General features: G+C 42.8%; 1 protein-coding gene across 1 annotated transcript; it reads left to right on the top strand.

The window, feature by feature from the left end:
* The first annotated feature begins 1,430 nt into the window (after window positions 1–1,430).
* Window positions 1,431–19,404, top strand: LOC138956032 (uncharacterized). Its single transcript, XM_070327500.1, has 13 exons — window positions 1,431–1,506; window positions 3,014–3,198; window positions 4,454–4,705; window positions 5,106–5,277; window positions 6,407–6,551; window positions 8,955–9,078; window positions 10,671–10,785; window positions 11,328–11,398; window positions 13,069–13,140; window positions 14,631–14,685; window positions 16,398–16,611; window positions 18,065–18,294; window positions 19,153–19,404. Exons 2-13 carry the CDS (start codon window positions 3,021–3,023, stop codon window positions 19,250–19,252), a joined length of 1,728 nt encoding a protein of 575 aa, XP_070183601.1. The 5' UTR covers window positions 1,431–1,506; window positions 3,014–3,020; the 3' UTR covers window positions 19,253–19,404.
* The last annotated feature ends 773 nt before the right edge of the window (window positions 19,405–20,177 follow it).

Below are 20,177 nucleotides of genomic sequence, written 5' to 3'. Positions count from 1 at the left end.
TGCTACGTAAGTCGGCCATTTTTGCCAATATCCAAAAGCATATTGTCAATAACAAAGACGCATGGTTCCGGTTTACCCATCTGTACCACACGATGTTTCACTGATCGACAACAGTACACTGACAACTTGAAATTCTTCTCGGGAATGTTTTTCAGCTTTACAAATGTCGACAGCATACCCCTTTCTGCCCAACTTCCCGATGAAACAGGACTAAACCAATTATTTTCTGTCCCTAAACACCACAAAATGCCCAAAGTTGAAAGATGTAGTACAAACAGGGGAGTAAAACGGAACAGCCGTTTGTGTGTGCCTGTGTGAGCTGAGTTGCCGACTGAAACAAACTTTCGCATTCGGCTTTTCTTATCTCGTAACTCCACACTAAATACCCCACTTCCCCTCTGAAGTATTGATGTACAACGCATGGCACTAAAATTCATGTAGTCGTTTATAACTGAGGTTGAAAAATTCGCTTCATGACGAGACATGTATAAATGCCATTCACCCAAACTGAAAACTTCGCTGCGTCTGCTTGCGTTGTACGGATTAGCTGTTCTCTTCTCCTCCCCTTGTTGCATCCTAGTTCTTCAGTTGTTTCTAGTTTTCCGTTGATGTTGTGTTTTGGTTTTCTTCATAAGTAGTCTTGTTCAAAATTAAAAAAACCTCAAACTTCTTTTTGTTGTATACGAATGAACTAATAAAAAGCTGTTTAACAGCTGTGTTGTCAAATCGAGTTTTTTTTCCAAAGTCAGTGTGGCGCCTGCGCAAAACTAATGCGCATAAGAAAAGGCGTCTGCTATCAAAACCTGAGATCAACGCATCGACGCAAAAACTGTCATTTTGTAAGTTTGGAACAACAAATCAAGGTCAGAACAGCTGTATAATCGCTATTGTATTTTCAGCGTAGCAATAGGGTCCAATATTTAGACTCGAACAAGTATAATGCGACTCGTCGACATTATACTTGTCTCGTCTAAATATCGGACCCTATTGCTACGCTGAAAACCCAATAGCTGTTAATCTTTGCCTTGTGTGCCTCTGTGTTTCCGTTTTGGCATCACATTGGTCTTCTTTACGAACGACATTCATAATATGTACCCGTGCATATATGAAATTGAGGAACATAGATTATTTAGAATAATACTGTACTTGAAAGTCTAATCAAACTAAACATATCTCATAGCTCCATAGGGGTAAATGGCACACAGCGTTTCAAACAAAGAAACCGAACAAAACCTTCAGTAGAAGTGGGTTAGTGTTACAGTAGGACTGAAGTAAAGAGTTGGACATCGCGTTTTATAAGAGGGCTATCCGAACACGAAGTTGACATGCGCTTTTTTTGTTCTGCCTTTCAAAAATCATGACTTCCTTATCTCTCCGTGCCAACACAAAGAGATCAAGATAGATTTGCTATAGATAAACATGTGTTTTAGTTCAGTTTTTCGGTGACTTACTTTCTGTGGAGCCGTCGGGACACAAACCTGCCACATCCTCCTGTTCTGTTGTCAGGTAAAGAGCTTTTCAGTTTGCTTGCACTTTGGGGTTAACATTGTTCATATTATGCTTTGTTATTTCCATAATTGTGAAAGATTGATTTGTGTGAATGTTTCCAGTCTTGTAGTCTTCGTTCAGAATAACTTGATGATTTGTGTTAGTCTGTAATCTCAACCTTTTCTTTTTGGTGTGTTCCGTTTGTTAATCAATTTAAAAGAAATATTTGTTTTCAAATATATAGTTTTTGTTTGTGATGGGTGGGGGTGAGGGTGGGGGGTTCTTTCGCGCAAAAAAAAACCAGTCATATATATATATATATATATATATATGCAATAACCTTTCTTGTTCATTTTTCATTCAAATTTCTGTTTCGATAGTGCTTCATCAGCTCGCATTTTTGTTTCTGTACCGTAGTTATATAATCTTCCACTTTATTTTTCCAATTTTCTATCGTTCAGAATGGTTGTCAATGGTTATGGAGAATGTTAACGGCTGCTAAAAAGTGCATCTTTAAGACTTTAAAGACGATGCGCAAACACTTACTCAGTATGATTGTGTGTGTGTATTTCTTCCTAAACTACGCAGGTAAGTTAATGTTGGAAATATGATAATAATATTTTGACACTGCTTCAGTTGTCTTCTCTTGCATATCCTCTTGTGCACGCTGACACAGACACAAATGACACAGTTGTATCACGTGCTTGTACACGACAGGGAGAGAGCAAATCGTAGTTTCCGTGGGGGAAGACATGTTACGTTACTTCGTCAAATTATAAGTCAAATCGAGACGGCCATTCCTATCCGAGACCTCGCCGGGGGTCGAGATGAACAATGACCGTCGAGGCTGTGTAAAATGCCACACAGTTGGTCAACAATTCACATAACATTTATGTATCGATTCCGTTTTAGTCAGAATGTTTCTTTGGTTTTTTTTGAAGATTGAACGCACACAAACACACACGCACTCTTTTGTAGTCTCGGCCGGCCTCCTGGATAGAATGTTTAGTCGGCCTCTGACGTCAAATGACCCATAGAAGGGAACTCCAGTGTTCTTCTTTTTCTTCTCGTTGGCTCCTTCTTGACATCCACTCCTGTGGCACGCACGTATACCGCCGTCTTCTTTAGGGCCGCCAGGTGTCTAAACAGCTTCTCCTGCAGGGGGGTCTCATCCGGCCAAGCCGTGCTTCTTTTTAATTTTAGTCAAGTTTAGATTTCTCCCTGCAGCGGGCATTCTTGTAGAAGGTGTGCTTCATGACAGACCCCAGTGTTGTACACGATACATAAGGCCCAAAAAAAGTAGGTCTGTTTACGGTAACATAGGCCCAAAAAATAGGGTCGGTAGGTCGGGATTTTTTTTCTCTCCAAAAAACCATATTTTTACGTTATTTTTTTTTAATTTATTTTTTCCCAAATGCCAAAGAAAAGTCTAGGGTCGCGCGAAAAAAATAGGGTCGGTCGGGTTACCGTAAACAGACTATTTTTTTTTTTTGCCTAACGAGTTGACAATGAATGACCATCTCAGAGTCACCATGCTGCTGCTGTTTCTATCGCTGTTGGTGGGCTGCGAGGCCATCACGCTGAGTCCTGCTAGCTTCATCAAGCTCAATGACAGTGAGACCGATGACATCGCTGGGAACCCTCATTTTGCCAATGGTGCCGCCACCGCTGCTGCTTTTGACGTCAGGAGCAGGTACCTGTACGTCATAGGTAGGTGACGTCTGAACATTCAGCAGACTTCAATGTATACTATGATTTTGATTTTGTAAGTGAAATGATGGAAAGAAGAGTAACAAACAGACAGACAGACAGACAGACAGACAGACAGACAGACAGACAGACAGACACCTAATGTCTCAATCGTTTAAATTTGTTTTAAATTTTGTATACATTTAAAACAAATCAATAATCAGTAATGTATGCTTTTTTTTAACGATCTTCACTCAGTGCTGTTGTTGATATCACAAACAACCAACATGACGTAAAAAAACCACCCCAGGCTGTTACCTCAGAATTCCAGTCAATGGTAACATGAAACTTGGAAGAGTGGCAACAGGTTTCTCTCTCAGGTCAAGCCCAATCAGTCAATATGATGAAAAAGTGATGTGGGTGGAGGCGTACAATAGACGACTTCCGAAAATTACTCTGTCGGTTTTTGTATGGGTTGTGAAAGAGAGAAAACCTTTGCTTTCAGTGAGGCAAAAAATCCCCAGGTCAGTCACTAGCGAGGGGAGTGTCTGAAACAGGTGGATAAGAAGCACGTGTGGATAGTTTGTCTCACTTTGTTTGTTCGTTCATGGGCTGAAACTCCCACGGTTTTTACGTGTATGACCGTTTTTACCCCGCCATTTAGGCAGCCATACGCCGCTTTCGGAGGAAGCATGCTGGGTATTTTCGTGTTTCTATAACCCACCGAACTCTGACATGGATTACAGGATCATTTTCGTGCGCACTTGGTCTTGTGCTTGCGTGTACACACGGGGGTGTTCGGACACCGAGGAGAGTCTGCACACAAAGTTGACTCTGAGAAATAAACCTCTCGCCGAACGTGGGGACGAACTCACGCTGACAGCGGCGAACTGGATACAAATCCAGCGCGCTACCGACTGAGCTACATCCCCGCCCGTTTGTCTCACTAAAATCAAGGGTATAATTCACTCTTTCACAACCCATACAAATCCGACAGAGTTAATTCCGAACATCGCCTTTTCTGTGACAACATTGACAATGAAGCATTCGCTCTTTGATGAAATTCACTTGTTCATATCAGTGCTTGTTATTCTCTCAGGTTCCAGGAGACTGATTCGGAATAACCCTCACACTGTACCTTTGGAGCGCTTACTTTCCTTTCTTTTAATATCAGACCTGTTGGTTTACATAAATACAAAACTATGGAGTGTATGTAATAATAAAGTGTAAATACACTTATAAATATGCTCTTATCAGACCTTTTGTTCTTATCCAGGCACGGTGGGGGACGTTCTGAACGTCATCGACCTGACAGACCCGGCATTCCCGAGACCTATCCGCAAGATTTCTTTTGACGACTTGACGGAGGGCTTCCCTGACTCCATCGCTATTTGCAACTTTGGTTCGCGGTCCTACCTGGCTGTCAGCTTTGAGAAGGTGGGAACCTCTACCAAGGCCTTCGTCAAGATCTTCAAGCCGCTGGAAACCCCTTTGGATGACCTGCTCATCATCTACGACCGCATTGTGTGTAAGTACAGCCTGTTGTCGATCGTATAGCTTGATAAGACATAATACATACGTGGTTTAAAAAAAAATTAAAACCATGATTATGGATACAATAAACAAAGTGCTCATCAAATTTCGTGCGCGCACACACACACACACACACACACACACACACACACACACACACACACACGCAAGCACGCACGCAGGCACGCACGCACAACACGCACGCATGAACGAACGCGCGCATACACGCACGCACGTACGCACACACACAAACACACAAACACACAAACACACACACACACACACATACACACACTCACACACACACCCACACACCCACACACATACACCACACACACATTCAAACATCAGCAATATATATACAAATACTAAAATCATAAAATGTACCTTGTCAGTGGACGGATACGACCCAACGTCCATGGCCTGGTCCAATGACTGCGGGATTCTGGTGGTGGTGCAGCAGGGACGGACCCACAAGATCAGCAACGCCTTCGACGACCCCAGGCCCTATATCGACATGATCGTACCCGGCCTCAGCAGCGTTTCCAGGACACCCGTCTCCATCGAGTAGGGACACTATGTAGTCTTTTTATTTCAGGACCGAATGGGGGGGGGGGGGGGGCAGTTTGGTTGGTTGGTTGGTTAGTTACAGGGTGAACCCCCCTCGCTATTTTCGGTATTGATTAGCATGAAAAACTCAAGAAAGGGGGAATAAATTGGTTACACACCTCGTTGTCAGTGAATTAAAAAAAAATAATAATGGTCTCAGTTTGCGGTCATGAAAAAGCTCGCTGAATAGAGACAACTTGTTTTGAATCCATCGCCGCTACTGACTGAGCTATCCCCCCTCCCCCCCCCCCCCCACCCGTATTCAAGGTGTGTGGTGACACAATTTCAAGCCCCAAACGGAACTGTATAGCCCTTGGGCCGATGAGGGACAGGTTTGTGTGTGTCAAGTATAAATTATCCTTGTAAAAGTGAGTCGAGCCGGCATAAGTATGCACTTGATTTTATTCCAAACCCAATAAACTGCTGTAAAGTTTTAGCAGAATTGAATGATTTTCACGGAACTCTTCAACCGCGCATTAATCACTCGCTTGCACAGGTAGACAGGCAGAGTGAGTAGGACTCGATCAAACTGTGGCACAAAATCACCTTTTTTTTTAGGAAACCTGATGAGTCTTTTAACTTCACAACGGGTGGTGGTTTTGGAGGGCCGGGGTTGCGGGGAGTGTGGGGCGGGTGACGGAGGAGGGAGTTCTTGTGCAGCAAAATGTGAGTCGTTTTCCTCGGTGTAATTTGCAACCGCTAGAAGTCCTGTCCCCGTGTAGTACGACATCGGTGGATTCTTTTTTACTCAAGAACGCGTATTGGGAACAGGAGGAGGGGTTGGTGGTTGGGGGGGGGGGGGGGGGTGGTTTGTGGGTATGTTGGTAGGATTTGTTAGTAAGAACTTGTTGAGCCAAATCCCGGCTGAGTCAGTTTTCCTCCGTTGAAGTTGGATACCCCAATAATTCCTTCGCCATCGAGTAGAGATGTGTATAAGCTTGAGATTATGTGACTTCGCAACACAGCCAATAATGAGCACAGCGGATTAAACACAGTCTTCCATATGGCGGGATATTATTGCACACAGGTAGTGCGAACAGTACTTAGACCTTATGTCATCCGTGCCGTCATATCCTTCTATTTGCAGCGGAAATGCGCTTGCCGCAGCAGGAGTGCGTCACGTGCTGCGTCGGTGTGAAGATGACGCAACCAAAACGTCAACCGCCATTGATGACCTGGAGCCCCGCAGGGTCACCGTGGACGACAACAACGTGGCCTACATTTCTTTCCCGGTGAGACATTGTTGCGAGGGTAATGTTCGAGAACGGTGTCTCAAATTTAGGGAAGGTACATTTTTAGACGGAGAGAACCGTGACCGGGTGTAGAAACAGGCGTAAAACCAAGATGCACATTAAGCCATCATTTGACTTTAAAATTAAATCCATAAAATCAATAAAATTGCCTGAATAAAACATCTTTGAAGAAGAAAAAAAATCCATTTCGTACAGCTTTCGTGCCCAAGGGACATGCCTGCATGGTGGTCTGCCGACGGAGAGAGTTCATTCAGGACAAAGTTCTTTAATTTTGTCGTTTGATATTTTTGAGCCCATAATTATGCACCGGCATTTGGAGAAATTTGGAGTGACAGTTTGTTAGAAACAAATGTCATTCGATTTTGTACGCTACAAGCTTGTGGCCAAGAAAGCTGTAGTTTTGGTTACCTTGAGGAAAGAGCATCCATATCTGGCTTTTATGCCTTACAAACCTCCAGAGATCATTTCGACATCAGATTACACAATGTTGCATGATTTTGCACGAGTTTGCATCATTTTGCAAGAGTTTGCATCATTTTGCAAGTGCAAGAGTTTGCATCATTTTGCAAGAGTTTGCATCATTTTTGAAAAAACATTCCAAAGTATGACAAAGTAATTGGACAACTATCTGCAAAACTGCTTTCAGTAGTGTCTGAACAGTTCCCTAAAATACCATTTAAATGTTCATTAAGACATTTTAAATTTGGCATGTCCTTCTGTGGAGTTCCAGACTTGTAGATTTCCAATGTATTGGCCTGATCAATGTATAGTCGAGCAGAACAACAACGAGAGAGTGTGTGCAAGCACATTAATAGTCGCTGGTATGCTGCGAAGAATGTGTGGTAGTGCAGTGAAAACAACGACAGATTGTGTGTGCATTACTAATCGCTGGTGTGTTACAATGAATGCATGGTCGTGCAAAAAAAAAAAAGCAAGGAGAGAGTATGTGCAAACACAGTTGCTAGTCGCTAGTAACATGGTACGAAGAATGTATGGTCGTGCAGAAAAGCAAGGTCCAAGAGAGAGTATGTGCAACAATTACTAGTTTGACAGTTACTAGTCGCTAGATGGTGTATGCTTTTAATTAAGCGTTGTTGACTATGAATGTAGATGTAAATGCTTGTAAAACTGTGTTTTAATTTTAAATGTGTCAAGCGCAAAGAGCATAATTGTAAAGTTATGATGTTGCGCTATATAAATGCTCATTTATTATTATTATTAGTAATATGGTAAGAAGAATGTAAGGTTGTGTAGAAAAGCAAGGAGAGTATGTGCAAACACAATCATTAGCCGCTGTTATGGTACGAAGAATGTATGGTCGTGCAGAAAAGCAAGGAGAGAGTATGTGCAAACACAATTACTAGTCGTTAGTAATATGGTACGAAGAATGTCTTTCGGATGAGACGAAAAACCGAGGTACCTTCGTGTACACTACATTGGGGTGTGCACGTTAAAGACCCCACGATTGACAAAAGGGTCTTTCCTGGCAAAATTGTATAGGCATAAATAAAAATGTCCACCAAAATACCCGTGTGACTTGGAATAATAGGCCGTGAAAAGTAGGATATGCGCCGAAATGGCTGCGATCTGCTGGCCGATGTGAATGCGTGATGTATTGTGTAAAAAAATTCCATCTCACACGGCATAAATAAATCCCTGCGCCTTGAATAAAAAAATTGAAAAAAAAAAAATCCCTGCGCTTTGAACTGTACCCACGGAATACGCGCGATATAAGCCTCATATTGATTGATTGATTGATTGAATGTATGGTCGTGCAGAAAAGCAAGGAGATAGTATGTGCAAGCACAATTACTAGTTGTTATTAATATGGAACGAAGAATGTATGGTCGTGCAGAAAAGCAAGGAGATAGTATGTGCAAGCACAATTACTAGTTGTTATTAATATGGTACGAAGAATGTATGGTCGTGCAGAAAAGCAAGGAGAGAGTATGTGCAAACACAATTACTAGTCGCTAGTAATATTGTTCGAAGAATGTATGGTGGTCGTGCAGAAAAGCAAGGAGAGAGTATGTGCAAACACAATTATTAGTCGCTGGTATGGTACGAAGAATGTGTGGTCGTGCAGAAAACAACAACGAGAGAGTATGTGCAAACACCATTGCTAGTCGTTGGTATGGTACGAAGAATGTTTTGTAGTGCACATAAAACAACGACAGAGTGTATGCACATTACTCATGGCCGGTGTGTTACAATGAATGCTTGGTCGTGCAAAAAGGAAGGAGAGAGTATGTGCAAACGCAATTACTAGTCGCTAGTAATATGATACGAAGAATGTATGGTCGTGTAGAAAAGCAAGGAAAAAGTATGTGCAAACACAGCTGCTAGTCGCTGGTATGGTACGAAGAATGTGTGGTCGTGCAGAAAAACAACGCGGTGGCGCGCCTGAACCTGACGCTGACGGGAGGTCAGAGCTACACCCTGGAGTACATGAATGTCGGGTTCAAGGACTGGAAGCCCATGACTATTGACGGCGCTGATGATGGGCGTACGTAATAAGAGACAAGACAGAAGATTCTTTATTGTCCACAGAGTACAATACAATTAATGCATGTGAAATTGTGTTCTTCAAATAAATCGATGTATGTGTACCAGTCGTCATAAAAAAAAATTAGGCAAGTGTGATTTCATGTATATAGATCTTTTCGATGAGACTGTTTATGTTCAAATCATTCATACTGGTGTGAAGGTCATTAATTTTTCAACCTTTTGCTAAAGACTGCTTAGAGCTGGTGTCTAAATTGTTTACCGGAGACCACAATTAAACCCGAACATTGGATAGGCAGGAACTGAGCTCCGCTCGTTAATTTCGACGAAAAATAAAAACTCATTAGGCCAAACAAAAATATATGTTGGTTCAGGGTAACCCGACCGACTCTTTACATTTAGTCAAGTTTTGACTAAATGTTTTAACATAGAGGGGGAATCGAGACGAGGTTCGTGGTGTGTGTGTGTGTGTGTGTGTGTGTGTGTGTGTGTGTGTGTGTGTGTGTGTGTGTGTGTGTGTGTGTGTGTGTGTGTGTGTGTGTGTGTGTGTGTGTGTGTGTGTGTGTGTATGTGTGTGTGTGTGTGTAGAGCGATTCAGACTAAACTACTGGACCGATCTTTATGAAATTTGACATGAGAGTTTCTGGGAATGATATCCCAGGACATTTTTTTGCGATAAATACCTTTGATGACGTCATATCCGGCTTTTTGTAAAAGTTGAGGCGGCACTGTCACACCCTCATTTTTCAATCAAATTGATTGAAATTTTGGAAAAGCAATCTTCGACGAAGGCCGGACTTTGGTATTGCATTTCAGGTTGGTGACTTAAAAAATAATTAATGAGTTTGGTCATTAAAATCCGGAAACTTGTCATTAAAAAAAATAAATGTTTAAACGATCCAAAAACAATTTCATCTTATTTTTCGTCATTTTCTGATTCCAAAAACATATACATATGTTATATTTGGATTACAAACAAGCTCTGAACATTAAAAATATGAAAATTATGATTAAAATTAATTGTCCGAAATCGATTTAGAAACAATTTCATCTTATTCCTTGTCGGTTCCTGATTCCAAAAACATATAGATATGATATGTTTGGATTAAAAACAAACTCAGTACGCTAAAAAGAATAGATACAGAAAAGCGTGTTATCCTGCTCGGCGCGACCGTTACCGCACTATTCTGGCTTGTCGATTTTACTGCCTTTGCCACGAGCGGAGGACTGACGATACTACGAGTATGCGGTCTTGGTGAAAAAATGCAGTGCGTTCAGTTTCATTCTGTGAGTTCGACAGCTTGACTAAAATTAATGTTGTTATTTCGCCTTACGCCACTTGGTTTTTTTTCCCGCCGACCCTAAAACTTGTTTTTTAATTTCTCATTTTTTTTTCAAAAACAAACATTCTCTGGCACTTTTTGCGAACCATACCGAGACTAAAAATAAACAAATAAAAATAAAAAAAGCCCACCTACTGACCCTATTTATTTTTGGTCATGTTACCCTAAACCAACATATATTTTTGTTTGGCCTTAGCTCAATAGCTGACCAACATCTTCTTGGTCCTACATGCATCTGTATTTATTTCAGTAATCAACCCTCAGAATTACCCAATCCAGACCTTCTACCAGCCAGCAGACCTTGCATCCTTCACACACAATGGTGAGACCTACCTCGTCACAGCCGACACTGGGGAGTACATGAGGTAATTAATTCAACACACGTAAACATAGAAAACCGGTTGACCCTCGTAAAATTTAAAGCTCATCGGTGGGTCGAGTTGGGGTCAGTAAATAAAAAAGGTAATGTTCTGGAACGTTTTTGAAAATAGATTTTCGAAACCTCACATACTACCAAGGTTTGATGAATTTGTAGGAAATTATAATTTTCTGGGACGATCAGGGAGCTAGATCGGCAGATCATTTCTGATTTATATTGTGTATGACGAAGGTGAGTCATATGAGAATTAGTTTCTCTCTGCCATAAGTAACAATCGACGAAGAAGAAGAATCGCTCACACTTACAGAAGAAAATCGTATTTTTGCTACACGAATAAGTGAAGTATGTGCCAATGAATTGACGAGAACTGGAATTGCCGCGAAACCTTGTAAGCTCGAGTGTCCACTCGGTGGCGCTGCAGGTTGAGCACCTCTGTGTTCAGTTTCGTTACACAGGGGTAGCTCGCTCCATGAACCTTTTTTGTTTGTTTTGCAAACACTGACAGTAAAATCACGTTGGTATTTCCAGTCTCACTGGTGCTGAGGAGGACTGTCAGTTTGACGAAAGCTCTCTTGGAAAAGACTGGATCATGAATGAACGTAAGTTTTGTTCCTCTTTTTTAAGTAATCAGTTTTTGGTTGAGTAGTGAGTAACATCTTTCTCTTGGCTCTTTCTATTTACCTTTTACATCGCGACATACCTGCAACATCCCCACCCCCCATACGTCAGGTAAGCCTCACCACTAATCTGTCCTGGTTTTTAAGCGAGAACACACACCAGAGATCTAAGGCACGGATCCCCAAACTGTGGGGTCCCTGCGTCCTATACGCACACGAAGCCATAAATACGTACTAGAAATTCATTGAGGGGGTCCCGGGACGCACTAAAACTATAAAGAGCGGGTCCAGGAACGCACTAAATTAACGTTATCGTGCGTACCCTTGGTACTGTTTTCAGACTGTTCTCGTCAGTTAAGTCTACACACACACACACACACACGCACGCACGCACGCACGCACACGCATGCACACACGCACGCACACACACACGCGCACACACACACACACACACACACACACACACACACACACACACACACACACACACACACACGCACTCAAAGGCACACATTCAGAGGACCATTGACACGCTTTGAATATAAGGCCCCTGGAGTTTTGGACCCTCGAAAACTCCGCTGAGGGGGTCCATGGACCCTCTAAGAAAACAAAGTGGGGGTCCCGGGACCCACTAAGAGAGGCGTCCGTGGGGAGCCCTGAATTCTAAGGCCTGGTTGTCTGCTGTGCACAGTGGGGACCATTTGCTGAATTAATTTTCAGACTGACATTGCACGGCTCACGAATTCTGACCAAAACCGCCGCTTAGTGTCATCAACGAAATCAATAATAATTATTGAGTTAAAATATTCCCTCTGTGCACAGAAAGCGGTTAGGCTGTTCACTTTGAAAGACATTGTTAGGGGGAGAATAGGCTGTTCACTTTGAAAGACATTGTTAGGGGGAGAATAGGCTGTTCACTTTGAAAGACATTGTTAGGGGGAGAATAGGCTGTTCACTTTGAAAGACATTGTTAGGGGGAGAATAGGCTGTTCACTTTGAAAGATATTGTTAGGGGGAGAATAGGCTGTTCACTTTGAAAGATATTGTTAGGGGGAGAATAGGCTGTTCACTTTGAAAGATATTGTTAGGGGGAGAATAGGCTGTTCACTTTGAAAGATATTGTTAGGGGGAGAATAGGCTGTTCACTTTGAAAGACATTGTTAGGGGGAGAATAGGCTGTTCACTTTGAAAGACATTGTTAGGGGGAGAATAGGCTGTTCACTTTGAAAGACATTGTTAGGGGGAGAATAGGCCTACTTCTGTCCCGTATTGCTGACAAATTGGTTGCATGAGAAGGAATGTATCTTTTGTTTCATCTCCCCTTTTCTAACTGTGTTTCTAGAGTATCTTTTGTTTCATCTCCCCTTTTCTAACTGTGTTTCTAGAGTATCTTTTGTTTCATCTCCCCTTTTCTAACTGTGTTTCTAGAGTATCTTTCGTTTCATCGCCCTTTTTCCCCACTGTGTTTTATCTCCCGTTTTCTCACCGTGTTTCAGAGTATCTTTCGTTTCATCCCGCTTTTCTTACTGTGTTTCTAGGGTATCTTTCGTTTCATCCCCCTTTTCTCACTGTTTTATCTCCCCTTTTGTCACTGTGTTTTATCTCCCCTTTTCTCACTGTGTTTCATCTCCCCTTTTCTCACCGTGTTTCAGAGTTTGCAGCAGGAGTGAGCGCCGCTGACCAAGCCGCATTGACCGCTGCCATGAGTGATGACAGCCAGCTAGGTATGCTAAAATAACAATAACGATAACTTTCTTTCTTTCTTTATTTGGTGTTTAACGTCGTTTTCAACCACGAAGGTTATATCGCGACGAAATAACGATAACAATAACAACACTTTATTGTCCATTAAAATGAATACATTAAAACAGAAAATTGTCATCGACACGTCTCGTCTGCCTGTCAACGATTATAAAATACACATCGAAATAAGAATTACAAGAACGTTTAAAAGAGGCAAATTAAAACACATATGGTCATTCTATTAACCTATTGCAACTAACCCTTACTCAGTGCGGCGTCACCAAAACTGTTATATATAACATTACAACACCGTATGAAATTAGCTGATTCATTTTAATATGTATTAACATCAGAATATTGCACAATACTCTCTCAGTAGCCTATAACTTTAGTAGAAAGAACGGTTCTCTCAAAATGTGAATCGTTCGGTAGTGCAACCTAGAACTACTAAACAACCGGAACAGGTTGAAAAGGGTAGTGTTCGGTGACAGTGTTTTAGGCTCTCCGGGGAATATTATCCGGTTTGTTTTTGCAAAATGTGTTTTGTGTTTGTAATCTTCCTGTCTTTTTCTAAAATATAATTTATATCTAAAATAATATGTTATGGAGTGACACAGCGCTGAGTTACCCTAATGGAATCGGTACAGCAATGTATAGTTTACATGTCGATTTTTCAAAACTCTTATTATTATTCGATTTCACAGTTTAGTTTTCCCTGAGAGGTCTTTACAGCGACAACCTATAGAGACGTAATAAGACGAGAAGCCGGTCATATGTGTGGAGAATGTTGCTTCATACTTCGTTAAATTGTGTCATGTTTGTCGCATCAACACGGGCGTAGCGACTTTGAGCCCTCTTAGCTGGTCTGAGGAACGTTCCATTTGTTTTTGTTTAGTGTTGTTGTTGCAAGGTTAACCTTGCACTTGAGGATAATCTGATTAATACAGGGGATAACGCGCTCTAAATGCATACGACATATGTAATAGAGTTAGTGAAAGTTATACGGAACCAGTCTCTTTGCACCTGAGATGAATACCGGCACGGTTGGCCTAGTGGTAAGGCGTCCGCCCCGTGATCGGGAGGTCGTGGGTTCGAACCCCGGCCGGGTCATACCTAAGACTTTAAAATTGGCAATCTAGTGGCTGCTCCGCCTGGCGTCTGGCATTATGGGGTTAGTGTTAGGACTGGTTGGTCCGGTGTCAGAATAATGTGACTGGGTGAGACATGAAGCCTGTGCTGCGACCTCTGTCTTGTGTGTGGCGCACGTTAAATGTCAAAGCAGCACCGCCCTGATATGGCCCTTCGTGGTCGGCTGGGCGTTAAACAAACAAACAAACAAACCTGAGATGATGATGAAAGTCGCTTGTTTCTTCCAATGCTTGTTATTCTCTCAGGTAATCTCAATCCAATCGTTTGATCTTTTGTGTACGCTTTATTTCTTTGACATTTGTTATCATTTGTTTTCTCTCAGGACGAATGAGATTTTCTAAAGTCAGGAATCCCACCGACGGCTATGATCCAACAACGTAAGTTTTCAATTTAGTCTTCATCACTTGACATTATAATTGTATACGTATTGAGCCCAATGTTTGAGGATTACATGCGCCATTATGAATTTATTATACCCTGGGCGCCGTAGGACTGTAGTCAGGGAAAATCTTTGAATTATCTATGATATCAGCTTTTACGCTTATGTCACTTGTTTTATAGAGGGGTTCCAGAAACTGTGATAAGCCTGTCAGAGATTGTATAGGCTGTTGGAGAGTTGCGCCCCTTCGACAAGAAAAATTATCGCCGCCGATATGTGAACTCGAGGGATGTCACAGTGAACAGTGAGTTCCGATGAGTTGCTTTTTAAACAAAAAGGACATCATGTCGAGGGCAGATTCCGAACTTTTTCACATCGGAGCTGTGGTGTCATGATACCTTAAGTCCACATATCAGCGGCGATGGTTTCTGCCTCACGTTTTTGAAGGGGAGCAATTTTTCTACAGCAATTAAAATACCCAACAGAGCTTATTTTGTAACATCGTCTATTCAGCCATGGCAGGTTTCCCTGAGTTAAGATACGGTCAGTACCCCAAACTGATTTTGTAGACTTGAGGTACAACAAAATGGTTCTTTCATGGACGCCCAGGCATTGTTTTGGTGTGCATCTCACCCATTTTGGATTTGAAATGTGCCAGTTTTACTGTAACTTGTAATGCTTTATACACAGCAAGAACATAAACAAAGGACACCAAACTGAACTCTATTCCGTTTATTATACTCATCATTTATTTGAATAAAATTGTTAAAAATAAAATACAAAAAAAATACTCATCATAATTTCTTGCCCGTCCCCTTCAAAGACCACGATGTCGACGTCCCAGGAAATGCTCCGGCAAGTCAATGATTCAAAGGCACACTCCTTCCCGTGTACACAGTTCGGCTCATCGTCTCAGATCTGGCTAGGCTTTTTCACAGGATAAGGCCATCTCTCCACTTGGTCACATACCAAAATTCAAAGCCCTGGCTACCTGCTGATGTGTGTTGGAATTTGTGAGCCTGCATGGGAAAACCAAGCTAAATGGGAAAATGTTTACTTTTTACATTTAGTCATTTTACATTTAGTCAAACCACTCCGAAACCACTCCGTTTTGCACAAGTGGCGGACTACGACATTGTGAAAAAATGCAGTGCGTTCAGTTTCATTCTGTGAGTTACATAGCTTGACTAAATGTAGTTATTTCGCCTTACGCGACTTGTTTACTTTTGGAAATGATATAAAACTTCAGACTTTGACAAGTATTTTACAAAAAACAGAATTGATTTAACTGTATTAGTTTTTTTACAGTGCTGTTTTGAAATACACAGGTGAAATCCTTTTGGGATGAAGAAGTTGGACGATCAATAAAGCGATTTAGCAGTAAATCTGAAGATTGATAATTTTATCCCTTCTGACCTATTTCCATTGTAGCCGAAAATAGCTGGCTGCGTCTTTAGCCGGGTTTTCCCATGCAGGCTCACATTTGTTGATGAATTAACGTCATAAAACGTTATATACTCAATTAATTCATCAACAAAATCCCACTGTGCACAGTACTGAGAGCACTGTTGATCTGTGGTGTCAGAACAAGCGTAGGGATGGCCTTTACTTCTCCAGTGTATACGGTGAGCGGAACTGTTTACACGGGGAGGAGTGTTCCTTTCAACGTTCCAATAAGAAACCTTTGGTGTTTTTGTTGATTGTGCACAGGCAAGGCTTCGCGCAAGTGACAGGGTACGGCGGCCGTGGTATCTCCATCCTCAGGCCCGCCACCCAGACCCGTGTGTACGACTCAGGCGATGTGTTTGAGAGCGTGTTCTCGCAACCAGACTTTCCTGAGGAATACCGCGCCGTCTTCAACGCTGACGTCGCTGCCGCCTCTTCCTCTCCCTCCTCGCGAAAGGACATGGCGTCGACAACAACGGTCAGTATTACGTCAGGGCTTCCCTCAGACATTCGCCTGCACATTATCAGTCATTACTTTTTATAAAAAGAAAACACCTTTAAGATTAAGGGGGTCCTTCATGGTATTTTTTGTCGACTTCTAGTGCGTACATAACGCATGAACGCACAGATTCGGGAGCCGTGTATAATACGTGTTCATGTAAAATATCAGTCATCATTTTATAAAAGCTAAATGTATTAGAGAATGGTGGTGGTCAATTAGTCTAGTACTGGATCATTTTCTGGATGGCTTCCTTGGTAATTTTGTAGCTGAAGAATTTTGAAAGAGGAAGTCGGTCATTTTAATTGTTGTTTACTTTGCCAGGTTAATGTCATGTTTGGTTGGAATTGTGCCCAGTAACGTTTTACTTTGTCCAGTAATGGCTATTTTACGTTCGGATTTGATTACTATAGTGACTTTCCCAGCAAACATGCTATTTTCAATGCACAGAATCCTGAACTGAATCAATCAATCAATCAATATGAAGCTTATATAGCGCGTATTCCGTGGGTACAGTTCTAAGCGCTTGTCGAAGAGTTGTCAACACAGGACTAACAAAGAAACTAACATCTACAGACGGACACGAACCCTATCACACACTAGCAAACCCTGATAAACATACATCATCGCTATGTCATCTTTTGTCTTTGTCTCCCTCTCCCTCTCCTACTCGCAAACAACACCACTCTCTTGCCTTCCTCCTGCACTCTCCCTCTCGCACTTAATTTATTCATTAAGGAGATTTCTATAGCGCAAAACTAAAAGCACTCACTATGCGCTTAATCTTGGATTAACTTTGTTGTTGTGACCAAGCGTAGTGATTGCCATCTCCCGTATACACGGTACAGAACTTATTTTGTTATTTATAACAACAGAAACACAACAACAAATGGAATGTTCCTCAGACCAGCTAAGAGGGCTCAATGTGGCTACGGGTGCTGATGCGACAAACATCATGACACAAGTTAACGAAGTATGAAGCAACATTCTCCACACATAGGACCGGTGTCACGAACTGAAAACTCTGCTGAACAATCCCTCTCAATGCGGTCAATGCGCATGCACTAATCTTGGACAAAAAAATGCGACCCTTTGACCGAACGAACCATGGGTTAGGGTTAGGGTTAGGATTAGGGTCAGGGTTAGGGTTAGGGTAAGAGTTAGGGTTAGGTTGTTCACGACCTGATTAATCTCCCCATGTTAGCGCATGCGCATTGACCGCATTGAGAGGGGATTGTTCAGGAAGAGTTTTCAGTTCGTGACACCGGCTTCTCGTCTTATAACGTCTTTATAGGTTGTCGCTGTAAAGACCTCTCAGGAAAATGTATACTACTATACGGGGAGGAGTGTGCCTTTCAACGTGCCAATAAGTAACCCCCTGGGACCAAAACCTACTTGAAAACTTGTTCAAACTTGTGAAACCCACCCACAGGGCTCCACCCCACGAGCCGTGACGACAGGGATGATCGGCGACACCCAGGTGATCGTTGTAGCTAACGGCAACGTGGGCGGCATCTACGCCTACATCGTGGACAAGAGCGGACCCGACCCCATCCCCATCTTCCAGGGCTACTCTCGTAGGGGCAACGCCGGCCTTTCCTGGCTTGACAGCTACGCTATGGATGGCGATGCTGTTGGGGAACCCGAGACCAAGGACATTCAGTGAGTGGTTGTTGAGAAGGTGACAGGAGGGGGGGGGGGGGGGGAAGGGGTGTCAAGGGGTTGGTGTGTTCTTAGCTACTCTCGTAGGGGCAACTCCGGCCTTACCTGGCTTGACAGCTACGCTATGGATGGCGATGCTGTTAGGGAACCCGAGACCAAGGACATTCAGTGAGTGGTTGTTGAGAAGGTGACAGGAGGGGGGGGGGGGGGGGGGAGGGGTGTCAAGGGGTTGGTGTGTTCTTAGCTACTCTCGTAGGGGCAACGCCGGCCTTTCCTGGCTTGACAGCTACGCTATGGATGGCGATGCTATTGGGGAACCCGAGACCAAGGACATTCAGTGAGTGGTTGTTGAGAAGGTGATAGGAGAGGGGGGAGGGGGGGAATTGGTGGGCGGGGGGGGGTATCCAGGGGTTGGTGTGTGCTCTTAGCTGCTAACGTGTGTACGTGTGTGTGTGTGTGTGTGTGTGTGTGTGTGTGTGTGCGTGCGTGTGTGTGCGTGCGTGTGTGTGTGTGTGTGTGTGTGTGTGTGTGCGTGTGGGTGTATATGTGTATGCGCGCGTGTGTGTGTGTGTGTGGAGGGAGGGTGCGTGCGTGCGTGCGTGCGTGCGTGCGTGCGTGCGTGCGTGCGTGCGTGCGTGCGTGCGTGCGTGCGTGCGTGCGTGTATGCGTGCGTGCGTGCGTGCATGTGTGTGTGTGTGCGTGCGAGCGCGCGCGCGCGCGCGCGCGTGTGTGTGTGTGTGTGTGTGTGTGTGTGACAAACAATTATGTACATTACCTATATTTTGCACTGTCCACCGCAAGCGTAGTTTAGTTCGCTGTGATCATTTCCTGACAAACTGAGCAATGTGTGCCTTACAGGTGGATTGACCTTAACTCCAACAGCGAAGCGATGATAGCAGTGATGAGCAACAGGGCGGGAGCGGTCAGTTTCTACCGCATCTCCCTTGCTGAGCCGTGAGTGACCATTGACAAGTCAATGGTCAGTGGCAGGTGCAGAGGGCATGAGCCAGAATATGTTATTTATTGTAGTTTGTGCAACAATGTTTCAATTGTGTTTAACGAATGTCTGAATGTATTGCTTGCACCCTTCCATAAAAAAATAGTTTTCAATTTGAATTTGTTTATTTTCTTCTTTTTTTTACTCACATTTGCTTTTTTAAAGTGATATTTATGTATTTGTTTATTCACTTATTTATTAATTTATATATTTATTTGTTTATTCAATTATTTGCTTGCATTTGTGCGCGACAGAGCTTGGTCCTCACAACGTGCGGTTTCAGTGTGTGTTGTTTTTATGGGATCGGATGAGGACTAGATTTAAAGAGTGAAAGAATGTTGCCTCAACGTCCATGATCGTGTGTGTGTGTGTGTGTGTGTGTGTGTGTGTGTGTGTGTGTGTGTGTGTGTGTGTGTGTGTGTGTGTGCTTTGTGTTTTGTGTATGAGACTGAATCGACGAAGCTATATTGTCTTGGTGAAAAAATGCAGTGCGATCAGTTTCATTCCGTGAGTTCGACAGATTTCAATGGACTAAATGTAGCACTTTCGCTTTACGCAACTTGCTTAGTGTTGATCTTTTAGTTTCAGGCCACCAGATTGACTAAATGTTTTTATATCGCTTCACGCGCATTGTTTTGTATGTACTGTAAACGTATGTGCACGGCCGGTGTCCATTCATACTCACATAATTACAGTCCATGGGAAAACATATAAAACAACAACAATAACCACCACCACCACAACAACAACAACAACAACATCATCATCAACAACAAATTATGAGTGCATTGCAAACCGAATTTCACCGTGTACTCAACTAAAATAGCAGATAAACAAAATGGGGACAGGTTTGGTAAGGAATAGCAGTGGCCAAAACGTTTTTAGC

The sequence above is a fragment of the Littorina saxatilis genome, unplaced genomic scaffold (genome assembly GCF_037325665.1).
Source record: "Littorina saxatilis isolate snail1 unplaced genomic scaffold, US_GU_Lsax_2.0 scaffold_547, whole genome shotgun sequence".
NCBI classification, from domain to species: Eukaryota; Metazoa; Mollusca; class Gastropoda; order Littorinimorpha; family Littorinidae; genus Littorina; species Littorina saxatilis.
This window is presented reverse-complemented; position numbering and strand designations above follow the sequence as displayed.

Bases quoted from the DNA above. Each gene is read 5' to 3' on its own strand.
- LOC138956032 (XM_070327500.1), top strand. From the start codon at position 3,021: ATGCTGCTGCTGTTTCTATCGCTGTTGGTGGGCTGCGAGGCCATCACG. The intron at 5,278-6,406 runs GTAGGGACACTA...TTCTATTTGCAG, and splicing joins AGGACACCCGTCTCCATCGA to CGGAAATGCGCTTGCCGCAG. The intron at 6,552-8,954 runs GTGAGACATTGT...GTGGTCGTGCAG, and splicing joins TGGCCTACATTTCTTTCCCG to AAAAACAACGCGGTGGCGCG.